This window comes from Papilio machaon, chromosome 15 (assembly GCF_912999745.1).
Source record: "Papilio machaon chromosome 15, ilPapMach1.1, whole genome shotgun sequence".
Lineage (NCBI taxonomy): Eukaryota > Metazoa > Arthropoda > Insecta > Lepidoptera > Papilionidae > Papilio > Papilio machaon.
The window spans coordinates 6,539,165-6,556,918 of NC_060000.1; the positions used below are offsets into that span (position 1 = coordinate 6,539,165).

Below are 17,754 nucleotides of genomic sequence, written 5' to 3' on the forward strand. Positions count from 1 at the left end.
TGCTGCAGCTGGCTAATCAATTTTAAATAATATGAACATTTTATTTTTACCTATCTAACGAAATTTAGATAAATAACCAACGATTTGTCTTTTATAAAAAGACGGAGTGTTTTTAAAGATCGTTTTTTTAATAGACAAAAATAAAAATACGAATTTCCGATTTATATACGCTGTGGTCAATGTATGACAATTCATGAAATAAATTATCAAAGTCAATTTTTACTCTACGTTCATGAATTTCGTTTTCGTACTTTATAAAGCTAAAATATAAATTTATTTATTTGATTTGATTTGATTAATAAAATTAATAAACAAAAATGCCGGATCATTTAGGAGATGATATGAGAAAAGTTAAAGATGACAAAGAAGAGCCAGAAAAGGAGATTAAATGTAATTTATTCGTTTATAATTTCTAACCCTTTGTGTATAATTTTCATTTATAATGTATTCTATAACTATGGTCTACTTTCAGCACTTGATGAGGGAGATATTGCACTTTTAAAGTCATATGTAAGTATTTAAAATTAAATTCGCCACATAGAATATTTGTTTTGTAAGAGTAATGACTTTGCATTTTTACTTAGAAATTAGTATTGCTACAAATTGTAGTTAAATGGTGAGTATAAAAGTCAAACTACCAAGAGATTCGTCTATTTCTAGGGCCAAGGACAATATACTAAAATTATTAAGGAAGTCGAAGATGGTATTCAAACAGTAATGAAGAGGGTCAATGAATTAACAGGCATAAAGGAATCTGACACAGGACTTGCACCACCAGCATTATGGGACTTGGCTGCTGATAAACAAACATTACAGAATGAACAACCTTTACAGGTAAAACTATAATTTCATTATCTTGAAAGACTTCCACTGAAATTCCACTACTGTAACATTTGTATTTAAAACATGTTGTCTCTGTTTTCCAAAGTGTATGAGAGGGATGACAAAATGTATTAATATCCTCATTGAAAAAGAAATTTCCATTGGCCTAATTGTTTCGAAGGCCATTCAGCCCAACGGGAAACATCCATATTAACTGTAGGAACCCAGATACTTTTATGTGTTCATTCACCACTTTTCTTTTCTTGTGTTTTGATTGTTTTCTTATTTGATCCATAAAAATGTAATACTAATATTTGATGTTTTATACTTCCTTTTTTTTTTTTTTAAGGTTGCAAGATGCACAAAAATCATCAACGCAGATTCCAATGATCCGAAATATATCATAAATGTAAAGCAGTTTGCTAAATTTGTGGTTGATCTCGCGGACTCTGTGGCTCCTACTGATATTGAGGAGGGTATGAGAGTAGGGTTGGTACTTTATTTATTCTATCATATATTTATATATTTACTAGCTTTTACCTGTGACTCCGTCCGCTCGGAATAAAAAAAAATGCACACAAGATAAAAAAGTTCCTATGTCCGTCTCCTAGTTCTAAGCTACCTCCCCATCAATTTTCAGCTTAATCAGTTCGACCGATATTGAGTTATAAATAGTGTAACTAACACAACTTTCTTTTATATATATAGATAGATTTAATATCAAGGGTGAGGCTAATCCAAGGTAGTTTTAACATTATTTTTTGTTTTCATTATAAAAGAGGTTTGGTTGCTATCAAATACCCCATTAGTCTTCCAATTAATGCATTTAATCCTGTAAATAATTTATTATTAAATATTTGTCAGTCAACTTAGACACTATTATGGCAATCATAATTTTAAAATGTTATTAAATTTTTAAAAGAGTTAACTTCTGCATATAATTGTAATTTTTTTATTGGGAATTAAATTGGAAAGTAGCTTCCAAGTTTTAGCATTTTCTGACACAATTTCCCAAAAATATTGCGTTCAATACTTTCACTTGGTGCGACACAGAGTTTGAACACTGAGATATTATATTGAACTATATTATTATTATTCAAACAAATATATTGACCATATTAATATCAAATCAGACTTGTTATAATATGCAACATACAAATACAAACCAAACCAAAAAAAAAATAAGAAAAAACATGTGAATACAAAAAATTTAAAACTGTATCCCTTTTTATTTCAAAAAGAATGATTGGAATTACAATGGTTTTTTTTTAATAAGTATATTAACTATGAAAATCCGTATTCTGTACTAAATTAATCTAACATTTATTCAATTTCTTAAAATAATCTTTTAATGATGAGTCCAGAAACAATAATGTAAAAAAAAAATATTTTTAGTGTTGACCGCAACAAATACCAGATCCACATTCCTCTACCTCCTAAGATAGATCCGACAGTCACCATGATGCAAGTAGAGGAGAAGCCAGATGTAACATATAGTGATGTTGGTGGATGTAAGGAACAAATTGAGAAGCTGCGAGAAGTTGTTGAAACACCATTGTTGCATGTGAGTCTTTTACACTAGAGCAGTGATTGTCAAACTTATTTCTTTCACCGCCCCCTTTGAAAATTAATTATATTTCAGAGCGCTCCTAATTTTTATTCAGCCCTAAAACTTAAAAACCACAATTTCATTACTTTAATTAATTTCAATGCTCCCCATTTTTTGGGCCCCTTATCGCCCCCTCCTAGGTTTCAAACGCCCCCAAGGGGGCGTTATCGCCCACTTTAGGAAACACTGCACTAGAGTTAAAAATCACAAAAAATGTGTTTAGTGTTTCAAATTTCACCTAATCATATTGAATTTTATTAACATTAAAAGGATTTGAAGGCTATGATGACATCCTTTTTTGTTTCTTCCATAAATAATCAGTTTTTCATTTTTTTTTATTATAACAGCCAGAGAAGTTTGTCAAGTTGGGTATTGAACCACCTAAAGGTGTGTTGCTATTTGGTCCCCCCGGCACGGGTAAGACACTATGCGCGCGAGCTGTCGCCAATCGGACTGACGCCTGCTTCATCAGGGTTATTGGTGAGTTGAAAAGGATTACCATCTATTTGTCAGTTCAAGGTCATCCGGGCATTGCGCAGTGCCCTCCCCCCACATCCCTTTACGCCCCTTTGCAAGGTGCAATTTGTGTGAAATTGTGTTCTGCAAAGCAACTTGTGCGATGTTTCGAGCTTCTGATATATGAAACATTCAATGTTATCAAATTATAACACTTAAGATCAAATGTAACACAAATTGTGAACAAAAGATGTTAATGTGACAATTTTTCAAACTAATTGTATTGTAAGCAGCGGAGAGCAAAGAAAGAATCCTATCTTATAGTATTGATGGATTTCTGATACAGCTCTCCGAGAATAAACTATTTCAAGGTTGTTTTTCACTTTGTTACTAAAGATATGTGACAAAGGAAACTTTGTTGAAGTACAATTCGTTTTGTAACCCAAATTGAAAAAATATATATATATCTCGAACTTTTATATGTACTACTAATAATCTTGATACTAATATTATAGATGCGAATGTTTAAATGGATGGATGGATGTTTGAAGGTATCATCGGAACGGCTGAATGGATCTTGATGATATCTGGCAAAGATGTAGTATATAGTCTGGAAAACACATAGGCAATTTTTTTTAAATTACGCGCGGACGGAGTCGCGGGCGACAGCTAGTTTTATCATAAGATACTTATACTTTCTAAACCTAATTTCTGGTTTGTTCTGGTTATGAATAAAATTGTTAATATATTATTCAGGTTCCGAGTTGGTACAGAAGTATGTAGGTGAAGGTGCTCGTATGGTACGCGAGTTGTTCGAGATGGCGCGCAGCAAGAAGGCCTGTCTCATCTTCTTTGATGAAATTGACGCTATCGGAGGTGCTAGGTAAATAATAAGTTAATCAATTTTGAATTTCCACAGCTTTGTTATCGTCTAAGTTTTCAATGAGTTTTTATACAAGTTGTTCTAATATGGAAACTCATAGTAACTAAGTGTAAAATTTGTCTATGAAAAGGTTTGATGACGGTGCGGGTGGGGATAATGAAGTGCAGAGAACTATGTTGGAACTCATCAACCAGTTGGATGGCTTCGACCCTCGCGGTAATATCAAGGTGAGCACTAGAAATGTATAGAAACTTCTTAGAAAGTTGCTACGGAATCTTACTTTTAATATTATAAATGCGAAAGTTTAGATGGATGGATGTTAAAAAGTATCTCCGGAATTGAATAAGTGATCATGATGAAATTTGACACATATGTAGAACGTAGTCTGGAAGAACACATAAGCTACTTATTAAGTTTTCTTTTAAATCCGTGCGGACGGAGTCGCGGGCGATAGCTAGTTTTTTTAATAAAAAAAAATATTAAGAAAACCTAAAAGAGCGAATGTTACTTTGTTGTTTTTTTAATATTTTTTTTTGTCTGGAGAGCAAAGAAAGAAAACAATCTACAAGTATTGACTGATTTCTGATACAACTCTCCTACAGTGAACTGTAGCTGCTATGAACAACTTTGTCGCTATGAAACAAGCGACAAGGCTACACATTGCAGTACAAATTAAACTATACAAGACAAGATGTTTAATCTATGAGAGACTGTCTCATAGATTAAACATAATGCAGAAACTCAACTCATTTGCAACATTTGTCATTAGACACCAGACAGCATGCTAACGTTTAAAGAACTTATTTGTTTGTAAATATAAATATGTCGTTTCTAAAGCTCAATTTTACTAGTTTATAGGTTAATATATAGGTATAATATTTAGTAGTTATTGTTGTGCCCACAAATTTGACTCGTTACAGCAGTTGACTCAAAACTTCGTCCGCCCGCAATTAATAAATCTAGGAATAAATATAGCCTATTTCACCCAGGGATAGTGTAGAATCCCAACAGTGAAATAATTTTTCAAATGGTTTAGTAGTTTCGGAGATTATTCAATGCAAACAAACAATAAAAATTTTCCTCTTTATAATGTTGGTATAGGTGTGTACCTCAATTTTGAACATTTTATAGGTTCTTATGGCAACGAACCGTCCGGACACTCTAGACCCGGCGCTGATGCGACCCGGACGTCTCGACCGCAAGGTGGAGTTCGGTTTGCCGGACTTAGAGGGCCGCGCGCACATCTTCCGCATCCACGCCCGCTCTATGAGTGTTGAGCGTGACATACGTTTTGATCTATTGGCTAGACTCTGTCCTAATTCAACGGGGGCTGAAATCAGGTAAAAATGTGGCCAAAATTGCTGTCAAAATGTATTTTTTATTAACAATAATTTGCTAATATAAATTTTAAAAAAAATTAATAGTAATAAGACATTTAATCCGTTCAAAGACATTACAACACTTATAATACAATTAAAACATTAAAAGAAAATAAAACCTGAAGATCTCTAATATAATTAAAACTAAGGACACGAAAAGGTGTACATAAAAAAATAAAATAATAATAAACAAACAACAAAATTAAAACACAAATTGTGGATTTCTCTTGTTCTTGGCTTTAATTCTATTATTTTATATTTAGCTATTATTTATATTTAATAATAATCTAAATGTCTTGGTCAGGTCTGTATGCACGGAGGCGGGCATGTTTGCGATCCGCGCGCGTCGCAAGGTCGCAACAGAGAAGGACTTCCTGGAGGCAGTCAACAAGGTCATCAAGTCCTACGCCAAGTTCTCAGCCACGCCGCGTTACATGACTTATAATTAAAATGTTATATAACCTCTTTAAAAAATGTCCAGTCTGTATTGTCTTTGATCTATGACTATCCGTTGACAAAGTTGCAAAGATTAGAGGTTAAAATTGTCTTACATTTTAATAGCGGTCATTTTAACATCAATATTTAATAAAGTGATGAAAGTATAAAACTCTTGTTTTATTGAAAGAAATTACCAAAAAAATTAACTAATATCGCTATTTGAATTTATCACACATATCGAGAATAATTAAATCGATTGAAAATTAACAATGACAAATATTTTACGAAGTTTTTTGTGGGTAGTTGTAAATGTTGAGGGATAAAGTTTAGCGAATGTCAAAAAACAAATGTCATGTGTTTTTCGCCATACATCGTGTCGGGAAGTGATAGTAAATTAATAAAAAAGAAAAAAATATCGCCTAAGATAATATAATAAAGAAAGAGTATTCCATTAAAAGCTAGTTATATGAAAGAAAACGATGCCGGAAACGGTAAGTGTGAATTTCATATTATTGTTATGTGTTACATACCTATGTATTGTAATTATTACATAATTATTTTCCAACAACAAATAAATTTTTGATTTACCAATGAAAATACCTAACTTGAGAGATTTTTCAAAATAAATTACTTGTAATATCTGAAATTAAACTAGGAGACATTCTGTTATGGGGCATATAACAAACAAAATAGACTCACTAATCGTACGTAAATACGTACCTTTCTTACCGTGGGTTTCTAAGAGCGAAATCTCTGAATGAAACATATTTTATAGGGAAGTTTTGATCTTAGAAACGCACGGTTAGCCAAATCAGTAAAGTGATTTAGTTTACTTCCAACAAACTAAGTATATTTCAGGAAACACACAGTGACGCGGTAGAGTTGTGTGCTTTGTTACAATGCTTGGGCTACTCCGTGAAGACATTATCCACCACCGATGGCAACGCCAGTGAAGATGGACCTGCTAGAACCGTCGTTATCAATTGCCCCGTAAGTCTATTAAATGATATAACAATTTCATTGCAAATTAATACACAATCGTTAGTTAGATATTGTTCAGTTAGTTAGATTGACTGACGCTCGATTAATCATTCAACTAGTCGCTTGACAGATCACGTAATTAATAGTTCATTGCTGAAATGACTGGACTGACTGATGTAAATGGTTTAGTTTAGCGTAAGGTTCATCGTAAGTTGAATCGACTGTACGATAAACCGGTGTTCAATTTATCAGATAGCTCAACTGTTCTTATTGACTTAGATCATAAAAACTGTTTAATTAAGGAGTATCTTTATAGACTTCAGGTCTGCATGTGGTATTGGAAAGTAACAATCTATCATGCTCGTGCCCGGCGAGCACGCAGCAACAGAACAGCGGGATCTGGCAAGTGTCGGGGATGACAGGAGGGAAGCAATTAGAGACGGTAAATAATAATATTGCAATGTAACGATTCGCCCAGTGAAATACCACAATCTCACAAAAATACAAACATATTAGCTGTCGCCCGCGACTCCGTCCGCGCGTTATTAAAAAAACATACTAAGTAGCCTATGTGTTCTTCCAGACTATGATCTACATCTATGCCAAATTTCATCGAGATTGGTCGAGCCGTTCTGGAGATACCTTCAAGCAAACATCCATCTATCCAAACATTCGCATTTATAATATTAGTAAGCTTGGTACATAGCAAAGATCGAAAGTACAACCTGTACCTTACAAGTCCAGTGCATAACCACTACATCAACGTTGCTAAAGTTTCAGTGTAGTTTGGTCTCAATAATTTTCTTTTTTTTTCTAGGAGTATGGCAGTAGCCTTCTCGGCACCCTACCGAAACAATATCGCGAACGTTTAACTAAAGAGTTATTCGATATGATGCGCGGCATAAAAGAAAACAGCGAATCTGATCTGGAGAAACCGAAGCGAGACTCAATGGAAAACAAATCGATGAGCATGCTCGAAATGAAAACTCCGGACAAACGGTAAGAGTCACAAACTACTGTAAGCTTTTATAAGAACTTAGATTTTTATTGAGATTCAGGCTCGCTAATGGCTCACTGAGGGAGGCCTTAAGTGTAGATCAGGTGAGAGCTGACTGTAGGTGAAACTACACTTTCAGTAAATTTCAACTTGCATTGGAAACACCGACCCGCTACCGATCTTTAGACACGCTGACTGCCAAAGACACGAACGACCAGAACCTGCCGGCACCGGGGCCTTTGCAAAAACATGTCTCTACCGACATGTCGTGTAATGATGTTCATGACACGATGGATAAAAAGAAGGTAAATTTTCGTATTTACATATTTTATGTCGGGTTAAAACATACTTTAATGTAAGCTTTACATCCAAGAAGTAAAACTATGGTATAATAAAATTTCAGATGTCATATTCATTACATCAAACTTTTAAAATTAGAGTCAACCCTCTCTTGAGCCTAAAAAAGTCCTAATTAGTCTTTCTTGGTACTAATTAAATCAAAACAAACGCATTTAGACACAACCTAAGCCCGTAAATGTCAATGAATTCAATTTAAAAAACCATTACTTTTCCTTTTTGTCTTGACTAATGTTTCAGTTTACATACCAGAGGCAGAGTACATACACTTTATCTTCGACGCCGGACAGCGTTACGCGACGCAACAAGACATCGAGGTGAACTTTATTTAAATATTAATAATATGTAAAAACATACAAACTTGATTAGAGTCGTACAATATTATCATCCCTTTCATATTCTTGTTTCACGATGTTTTCCTTCATCGTAGGAAAGTCGGATAAATGTACATATGGAAATCGAAAGTTGACAAACACATTGGTACATGGCGGGATTCGAACCCAAGACCTGCAGATTACAAGTCAAGAGCTTAACCCCTGAGCTTAATAAATATTAATAATTCCAGCCCTATACAAGGTCATCAAAATAAATTACTAGAGAAGATTATATCCGCTGAAAGACATGCAGAAAGTCTACGGAATAAGCTGGCTGATATTGTGAAAGACATTCAAGAAGACGGCAAATGTGACACCTCCATGTCCTCCCTCGCTTTGGATGTCTCGAAGATATCCTTACTAAAGGTATGCCTTACAGTTATAATTACATATTCGAATTCAAACATAGACTTTGTATTGATTTTTGGAGGCCTTATTCCTTAATTTGGCAGGGGACGGGGACCGAACATGGTAATGTATAGAGCCAAAAATCTCAAAAAAAAAAAATGTTCCGATCATTATATTATGTACAAGTCTCCAATCTAAGTGTGTATGTCAAAACATTTTTATAATTACAGGGAGAATCTTCTAAAGTTCAATTTGCATCAAGTCCAAACCTCTCGGGGCTAAGACGTGCCAGTTACGACTTCCCTAAATCGAAAAAATTATACGCCGAGCGCGCTTCTACATCCGACCTACTTTCTAACAAGAGACTATCGAAAGAAGGAAAGATAGCGAAGTTCCGTCGAGTTTCACCCAAATTTCTCAAACTTAAAAAAGATACGACTGATTCCAAAGCTGAAAATGGAGCATCACATCCAAAAAATAATAAATTAAACAGTAAGTAAATTTATTACGGTAGAAAAAGATAGCAATTTTTTTCATCATTAATTTTAATAATTTCCATTCTAGTGATTTTCAAGCAAAAAATAGCTACGCCGGTCCGTATACCCAAAGTTAATGAACCCGCCACATCTAAATCCAGTCCAAACCTCAGTGCTACAAAGAAAAAATACAGTCACATCAAATCAACCATACCAAGACCATCTTCTTTTAAAAGGGAATAGATAAGATCCTAAAGTATGTGACATCTTCATTGTTAGTAAAGATATGAAATTTTAATTGTAATTTATTTGATAACATATATTAAATTTTAAACTACAAGCTGTTTTTTATTTGGAATGGTCTTAAAATAAATCTCAGAACAGTGTAACAATCGTATGACCAAATAATACTGAAGTCACAAATATATTGCTTGCATTTACCGTTTTGCATAATCGGGCGTGAATATGTTTATCGCGTTACGTAAATGCATTTAAAACAGTAATTAGAACATAAGTATGACGTTATTTTTTTAAACATTGAATAATATGCCGAAACTTGCAAACCAAAGGTAATTAAAATAGGAAACTATCAAAAACGTTATTTTTATTTTTAAATATTTTTCAAATTATTCACCTTCCACCAATCGGGGTGAACACAATTATTTGCCGATTAAATTATAAATGACATTGGCTGTATAAAAATAATTTAAGCATCAATCGGATGTATCTGAATTTGAACAACTTTTAATTAATTTCTCCACTTCCTTTTCTAATGAATGAATTTTTTCAGGAGTTTTTCTTTTTTTCTTTGGCCGTATAGATTCACGAAATCTGCGTGTCCTCATTGACTCCGCAGTTTCTTTACTTATTTTCAAACCCAAATCGGATGTGAAGAAAACGTTTTTCAAGAATTCCTCTCTAACCCGACTTCTGGATTCGTCCTTATTCTGTAGATGGACTGTACTTTTTCGCCTGTGCTTCTTGTAGTATTCATCTTTTACATCTTTATCATTGTCTTTGTCGAAATCAATATCCAATTTTTTAATTCCTTCGTTAATTATTTTCTCTTGGCTCTTCTTTGTAAGTTCTCTGAGAGTATATCTATCTGCACTGACGGCTTTCTTTCTCTCTCTTGCTAATTTCAAACATATTGTAGCTTTTGGATACCCAGTAAACTGTTGATAACAACCACCTTTTTCTAACGAAACAAAACTATTAAAAAATCGCCTCGGATGAACGTCTTCACTAGTATCGTTCAAAAATACATAAGCTTTCTTAAGAAACACTTTCATATTTATTGGATTTTGTAGGTGAAAAAATTTTTCAATTTGGTCAACGGTTTTTAATCTCCTGATAGCATTCTTTTGTACAATATTATATGAGACAACAATCATTAAAATGTAAGCTGGCTCATTGCTAAGTATGTGGTCCCATAGGACCAACCACTCAGTGCATGTAAGGACCTCACTGAATGCTGTCTCTAAAATCTTCAATGCATATATTTGACTTGTCACCCCCAACTGGCAGTAATGATCAAGTAGCTGCTGATCATGTTCAGCGAGCACGTTCTCAATCATTGCTAAAACACTAATAGGTGGAAATGGTGCATATTCAAACCACAATTGACATTGATTCATAAGAATAGTTGCCACGCACTCAAATAAAAGAAGAGGATCCTTTTGCAGCACCTTTACAAAAGGGAATACAAAACCAGGTAAGAACTTCATCACTCCAAATAGAGGGCACCAATGTGCAAGGCATGAGAGTAATCTTTTCAAATTCTTCAGTGTGACAGTGCTGTGTATTGTAAACTGTTTTTCAATATTCTTATATGCTGGATGGATTCCTTTATCAACTAAAGCCGAATATGCTACTTTATTTTTTGGTGTGATCAAAAGAGACTTCCATATAATTGAACGGAACTTATCTGGATATTCACCGTATTGCATTAGAATTCTTCTCAATCTAGCACTATCCATACATGCACGCATCTTCTGTTCAACTGCTGATTTATTTGCTAAAGTTTGTTGTATGTTACATTGATATGCATGTGTAGAGCAACCTGGCAATTCTTTTTTCTCTGGAGCAACCATTACATCCTTAGAATTCTCTATAACTAATGATGAATTGTATATATTAACTTCTCCAAGGTGTAATATACACAGAAAGTATTTTCCAGTAGGACTTACAACAAACTTCTTGATACTTGAGGATTGAGGACATATGTTAGTAATAAGCTCTTGCGTATCTAAATCTAGTAAATGAAGAGTACAATTGCTACTTAAAATTGCAAGTATTTTATTTGCACCACCATCAAACATCTGAGGTACAAATGCAACATGTTGTACACCTTTAATATTGTATTTAGTTAAGTCTATAGACTTCACAGCTTTCCATGTATCCATGCTGAACAAAATCAATTTAGGTACCAATCCTGCGATTACCATTGCTCGTCCATTCATTGTGAATTCTATATTTTTTATATGCTTCAAGCCATTTGGAATAATTTGTTTCACAGATTTCATTGTATCATGTCTCCATATTTGCACTGTATCATTTTGAAAGCATGCAACCAGATAGTCACCTGCTGGTGTGAACATTATCTGTTGAATTTGTGATCCTACATGAGTATTTAAAGTAAAGTATTTTGTACAATTTTTAAGTTCCCATAAAATAGCTTCAGCATGACTAGCAGTGAGTAAATTGTTTAACTTGGTTTTAGAGAATGATATATGTTTCACATGATCTGTATGTCCACTCAATGTAAGATATACACATCCAGTCTCTGTATCTAAGAAATTGAGATCAAATTTATCTGAACTTGCAACGACTAAAGCGTCGAGTCTATCGGGTACAAAGTGGAGAGCTGTGCATATACCATGATTTACTAATTTCCAAAATTTTAAATCACAAAAGTCGATAATAAATATATTGCCTGCATTATCAGTACACGCAAGCTTTTCCTGATTATCATCAAATACAGCTAGTGAAAAACGAATTCGACGGCAGTCTCCGTGCGAATCTCGAACAGTGTGATGAAGCTGCAGTATTACTCCATCTTTCGGCTTCTTCTTTATTTTGATATCAAATTTTTCTATCTTGTCTCCATCAAAATGACTCCCGTTCTCCATAGTCCTGAACAAACGACACGTCCGCGATAACACAATAACATTTTACTTAAACATCGGATAAACACATTTGCATTGCAATGGTCGTAATAAAACCTTTTAATTACTTATGTTGATAAAAATTTAAATTTTGGCGGAGTCAAAACAAAACAGTATTAAACTTAAATGTCAAAGATGTCACGTCCACGAGTAATCCACGACAATCGAATACGAATAAATTATCGATTCATTCAACTTAGTAACTCAGAAAATTACTGAAATACTGTTAATTAAAAATTACTATAGATAAGAAACCCGAAATTGTAAAATCGTAATAATGTTGGTAATATGTTTATGTAATATAATACTACATATGGGTTAATTACGTTTCATTGAAGTGATGACTGATGAACAAAAATTTAGTAGACCACGTTAAACTTTAAAGATATTATAGCACATTCATTATTATAATTTATAACAATTGCAGCTTTAATTGATAAGATTTTTACATAAGTTAATAAAATATAATTGTGAATAATATCGACACATCGACATGATCGTTTTCGATGAATTGACAATGTTGTTCAATTTGTTGTCAATGTCAATTTGTCAATCGATGAATCATTTATCGTTTTATTAATTTTCCTTATATGATTGAATTTATTCACAGAAGAAATTATAATTTATTGTAAATAATACAATTTATAATCATATTTGCATGTTTCCTTAGTGAACAGGATTAGCTATGGCAGGTACGTCTCCTTGAGGTTAATATTTTTAGTGTAATAAGTCCCCATCTCTTAATTTTTTTTCAAATTACCTAGAAAATCAGAATACGCCGACTAATAAGAACGAAAACACAAACGAGGGTCAGGCAATGGAACACGAAGGTTCCCCACCACCGCCAGTCACTCCTCCTCCGCCGGCAGACGTTGATACTCAGGAAATAATTATTGTAAATGAAAATACCAAAGAGCTCGACTTGAACCATGGAAGGATTGGCAAGATTGAGAATCTGGAACCCTTGAAAAACCTAGAGAGGTATGAATACATGATAATCATCCTAATGAATACATCTTGTTTGAAGCTCCATTTTATTTTGACATATTTGGGTTACATTACCTATTGTTCAAAATTGTGATGTTCAAATTTGTAAAGTGATGTCAAATTACAGCATGGTATTCGGCAAGGATTTTGAGAAATTGATATAACAAATTTATACTTCTTATAATTTTTGTCAATAAGTTATCTACTTAAGTTTATCATATTCCATTTTTGCAGATTATATTTAAGATGGAATCTTATTAAAAAGATTGAGGGTCTAGATACATTACACACTTTAGTTGAACTAGAGTTGTATGACAATCAAATTGTTGTCATTGAGAATTTGGATAACCTTGTTAACCTCGAGTAAGTGATATTTTTAATTACATCTTTTTATACATATAAAATTTATATTTATGTTGTAAAAAAATTATTTATTTGTTTCAGAATACTGGACCTGTCTTTTAATAGAATCAAAGAAATCACGGGCTTGGGAAATTTATTGAAATTGAAGAAATTATTTTTGAGCTCTAATAAAATAAATGAAATTAAAAATGTTAATCATCTACCTCAGCTAGAATTATTAGAACTGGGTGACAATAGAATTCGGGTGTGTTTTTATTTTTAATTTCATACTTTCTTTGCTTATAATGAGACTGGCTGTATTACATTAAGGGGCAATAGTCTAGTGGTTAAGGGTACAGACATCCAATCAATCAGTCATGGGTTTAAATCTACTATTATTGTCACATTGTCATTATTTACAGGAAATAAAAAATCTCAGCGGTTTAAAAACACTAAAACAACTTTACTTGGGAAAGAATAAAATTACAAAAATACAGAATCTAGAAGACTTGAGAGATCTAGAGATATTAGTGCTGCAAAGTAATAGGATTACAAAGATTGAGAATCTACAAGAGTTGACAGAGTTAGAACAACTATATATCTCAGAGAATGGTATATCAGTGATTGAGAATTTAGATAACCAGATAAAGCTGCAAACGTTAGATTTAGCTATGAACAGGATTACGGTTATTGAAAACTTAAGACATATGAGTGATTTAGAAGAGTTGTGGGTGAGTTAAAAAGTTTCTAAAAGCTATTTATGTATATATAACAACATCTAAACATTTTTGTTAATAATTGTAAAATAGTTTCTTTTGTTGAATGTTAACACTTTCAATGCTACTGCAATTTCATATTGTATAATAAACTTACAAAGTAAGTGGCGGCACTAATTGTGTTAAGATTAATCTAATATATAAAATTCCCGTGTCACAGTTTTCGTTCCCATACTCCTCCGAAACGGCTTGACCGATTCTCATGAAATTTTGTGAGCATATTCAGTAGGTCTGAGAATCGGCCAACATCTATTTTTCATACCCCCTCCCCATTTTTTTTTAACTGCTCGCGGACGCAGTAGCGGGCGACAGCTAGTATTACTAAAAAATTTCACAAATCAACTTTTATAATTTTAATATTTTTTTATTACAGTTAAATGACAACCAAATATCGGAATGGTCATCGGTAGAATATTTAAAAGATAACAAGAAGATAGCAACAATATACCTGGAGAGGAACCCACTAGCATCAGACCCAGCGTACAGGAGAAAACTGAAGCTCTGCCTTCCTTCGCTGCAGCAGATTGATGCCACATTGTGTAGAGGCGATGGTTTCTCATTAGTAGCGTAGTGCTAGTTGGTTAGATGAGGGTAGTTTCAAATTAGGCGATGATTGTATTAAGATAAAAATTATTGTTATTTTGAAATAATAAAATCCTAGTGTTAAATAAGTTCTGCGAAATGACACAGTCCTTGAATTATTTTAAAATTATAAAGTTGTTTTTTATCATAATGTGGCAAATGAGCCTACCTTTAATTGACAGAGGAGTAGAGGATATATCCTCTTCCTATATGTCCTCTCCTCCGTCAAATCCACTTCCCCATCCTATCCTTATAAGAAAAGGGTGAGAAAGGAATGGAGTAAAATAAGGCATTATTAGATTTGTATTATTTTTGAAGTTTACAGGAATCAGTTTTCACGGTTTTTGACCATTTTGCTATCCCAATTGGTTTTAGGCTGTATTATATATTAAACTAGCTGTCGCCCGCGACTTCGTCTGCGCGGAATTAGAAAAAAAAAACAATATGTAGCCTATATGTTCTTCCAGACTATGTTATATATTTATACCAAATTTCATTAAGATCCATTAAGCCTTTCTGGAGATACCATCAAACAAACTTCATTATCCATCCATCCATTTAAATTTTTTCTGTCATAAGAACATAAGAAGATATAGAGATATATATATATATATAAAGTCATAACTTTTTTTTTAAAGTATGTAAAGGAGTTTCTTTTGTTAAGTTTGTATTTTAATGTCGCCTAATTTGGAACATCCCTTTAAGAAAAAGATCAGCATTTTTTCATGTACACTAAGTATTTAAATTTAGTAAATTAGGTTAAATATCATTGTATTACATTAGCTTGAACTGTCGCACATTTATATTGTCTTATAATAGTAGTTCCTAAGTAAATATGTTGTTATTTGAACTGTATATTGTGCGGTAAGTATCCAGGGACCATTTACATTTCATGTATTAATCGCTGGATATATTACCTTTTTTTAATGTAAAAGTAAACGAACAGTTTGCTAGATGGCAGTTCACAAAGTGAAGACGTTAGAAAAGGAGGTTTGGGAAAAGAGATATCGAAACCGGGGGCGTAGTAGTGCCCCCATCATTCCAAACAAGTCCATTTCATAATACCATTTATTAAATGTGTACAAAATATAGTATACATATAATTTCTAAGCCGATTTAAAATATGGCAGCTGAAAGATGATTATTTAAGAATGTCTGGAATTTATTAAAGTTAACTAGTTGCTTCCTATTTCTTTTGTAAGCAAACTACTACGAATCACCAAAGTGCCTTTCCTTGCACTAGTTATCCACATTGCCCGTAAGAAGTGATATAGAGGCAATTTCGTTTAAAACAAACTATAGTAATATAGGTTTATTGTACTGTTTAAATTATACGTTTTCTTCTTAATTTACTCTGCTCTATTATTTCTTTAAAAAATATTACTCAATAATGTTTTGGTTACTATAAAAAAAAAGAAAAATTTCTTTAACTATATACTATGAAAATTGAAATTCTAATTTCTTATATTTCGATAGCATAGTGATATAAAGTTTACTTACTTACTTTCGTTTGTAAACATTGTAATGTATGGGGGGAAAATGTTCATATCCGAATATTTTCTTTGTATTAATGTATGTATCACACCATCCATAAAATGTGGGCCTAGTACGAATATTTATGACAGTCACCATCTTATCGTTATCGACAATATAAGTACAGTGTATCTGACGTACACCACCAAAAATTTCATACTAATTTTAATATAATTGTCGATGTCGATTCGAAGGTTTTTATCACTAATATTCGTATTAGGCCCACAGAATTGTCACTATTTATGTCATATAAACGCTTACTGTTATCATACCTTCTATCGTATTTTTAATTATTCCCTTATTATTAAAATATTCTGCAGTAGACTTGTCTGCTAGAAATATACATGAGAGCGAGAGTTTAAGAAATAATAGTTTTTAATATACGTTCATTGCTACTAAATAATGAAAGAAACATTCAATATCGAATTTATATGGAGATTAGCAGTCGCCTGCAACTCCGTGCGCACGTAATTAAAAAAAAACTATTAGTATCCTATGTGTTCTTCCAGACCGTGTTCTACATCTATACCAAATTTCATTGAGATCCATGCAACCGTTCTGGAGATACCTTTAACTAACATCCATCCATCCATCTAAACAATCGCATTTATAATATTAGAAAGATTTAATCCCCCTAGCCTATAGGCTATAGGTATATCAGTTCTGAGGTCTTAGTTTTAGGTAGTACATAATTAACTTGCTCTGTCATTGTGTAGTCGTAAATAGTTTAAGAAATAAGGTTAGAGTTGTTTTTTTTTACCGCCCTAGATTCGAACCAAATTTTTTTAGACTCGGTTCTATTGCGCCTTAAATTCACCAATGACCAAGTTATAAAAATAACTTTTAACGATAATAAAGAGTTCAAGGAATCTTACAAATATTATAAATGCGAAAGTTTAGATGTATGGATGGATGTTCGTTAGAAGGTAATCCAGAACGGCTCAACGAATCTTGATGAAATTTGGCACAGATGTAAAACATCTAGAACACTAAAAAAGGCTACTTATAACGTTTTTTTTTAATTCCACGCGGGTGACAGCTGGCACAAAAAGTTTCGTTTTATATAAGCAAAGAATTAACATTTCTGTCATACACCAACGCTTGCATGTTTCCAGGCAGTCAAGGAATCTCACGAACGCCTCCTTCAGAGCACAACGTTCAACCGCAAGACCCTGCGCAAGGACCAACTGCTCCCTAGCCTTAGTAAAGTCGACTTCGACATGTAAATACGCATATTTATTTGATGT

At 33.1% G+C, this 17,754-nt stretch overlaps 4 protein-coding genes across 5 annotated transcripts; 3 read left to right on the top strand and 1 right to left on the bottom strand.

Moving 5' to 3' along the window:
* Nucleotides 1–202: 202 nt before the first annotated feature.
* Nucleotides 203–5,756, top strand: LOC106711310 (26S proteasome regulatory subunit 7). Its single transcript, XM_014503612.2, has 10 exons — nucleotides 203–390; nucleotides 473–510; nucleotides 661–834; nucleotides 1,172–1,311; nucleotides 2,218–2,386; nucleotides 2,779–2,911; nucleotides 3,644–3,770; nucleotides 3,901–3,997; nucleotides 4,902–5,110; nucleotides 5,454–5,756. Exons 1-10 carry the CDS (start codon nucleotides 318–320, stop codon nucleotides 5,596–5,598), a joined length of 1,305 nt encoding a protein of 434 aa, XP_014359098.1. The 5' UTR covers nucleotides 203–317; the 3' UTR covers nucleotides 5,599–5,756.
* Nucleotides 5,757–6,008: 252 nt separating this feature from the next.
* On the top strand, nucleotides 6,009–9,363 carry LOC106711307. 2 transcript variants are annotated; one of them, XM_014503607.2, is made up of 9 exons: nucleotides 6,009–6,078; nucleotides 6,446–6,577; nucleotides 6,885–7,010; nucleotides 7,386–7,567; nucleotides 7,705–7,870; nucleotides 8,163–8,239; nucleotides 8,488–8,662; nucleotides 8,875–9,136; nucleotides 9,209–9,363. In XM_014503607.2, exons 1-9 carry the CDS (start codon nucleotides 6,067–6,069, stop codon nucleotides 9,361–9,363), a joined length of 1,287 nt encoding a protein of 428 aa, XP_014359093.1. In that variant the 5' UTR covers nucleotides 6,009–6,066. The 2 variants fall into 2 exon arrangements, with proteins under 2 accessions (XP_014359093.1, XP_014359094.1); XM_014503608.2 differs by having other exon boundaries at nucleotides 8,175–8,239.
* Nucleotides 9,364–9,814: 451 nt separating this feature from the next.
* On the bottom strand, nucleotides 9,815–12,393 carry LOC106711306 (TBC1 domain family member 31). The gene has a single exon (XM_014503605.2). The coding sequence runs from the start codon at nucleotides 12,249–12,251 to the stop codon at nucleotides 9,834–9,836; it is 2,418 nt and encodes an 805-aa protein (XP_014359091.2). The 5' UTR covers nucleotides 12,252–12,393; the 3' UTR covers nucleotides 9,815–9,833.
* Nucleotides 12,394–12,834: 441 nt separating this feature from the next.
* On the top strand, nucleotides 12,835–17,735 carry LOC106711301 (protein phosphatase 1 regulatory subunit 7). The gene is made up of 7 exons (XM_014503600.2): nucleotides 12,835–12,979; nucleotides 13,052–13,268; nucleotides 13,509–13,637; nucleotides 13,719–13,881; nucleotides 14,039–14,347; nucleotides 14,766–15,015; nucleotides 17,623–17,735. The coding sequence occupies exons 1-6, from the start codon at nucleotides 12,973–12,975 to the stop codon at nucleotides 14,961–14,963; spliced, it is 1,023 nt and encodes a 340-aa protein (XP_014359086.2). The 5' UTR covers nucleotides 12,835–12,972; the 3' UTR covers nucleotides 14,964–15,015; nucleotides 17,623–17,735.
* The last annotated feature ends 19 nt before the right edge of the window (nucleotides 17,736–17,754 follow it).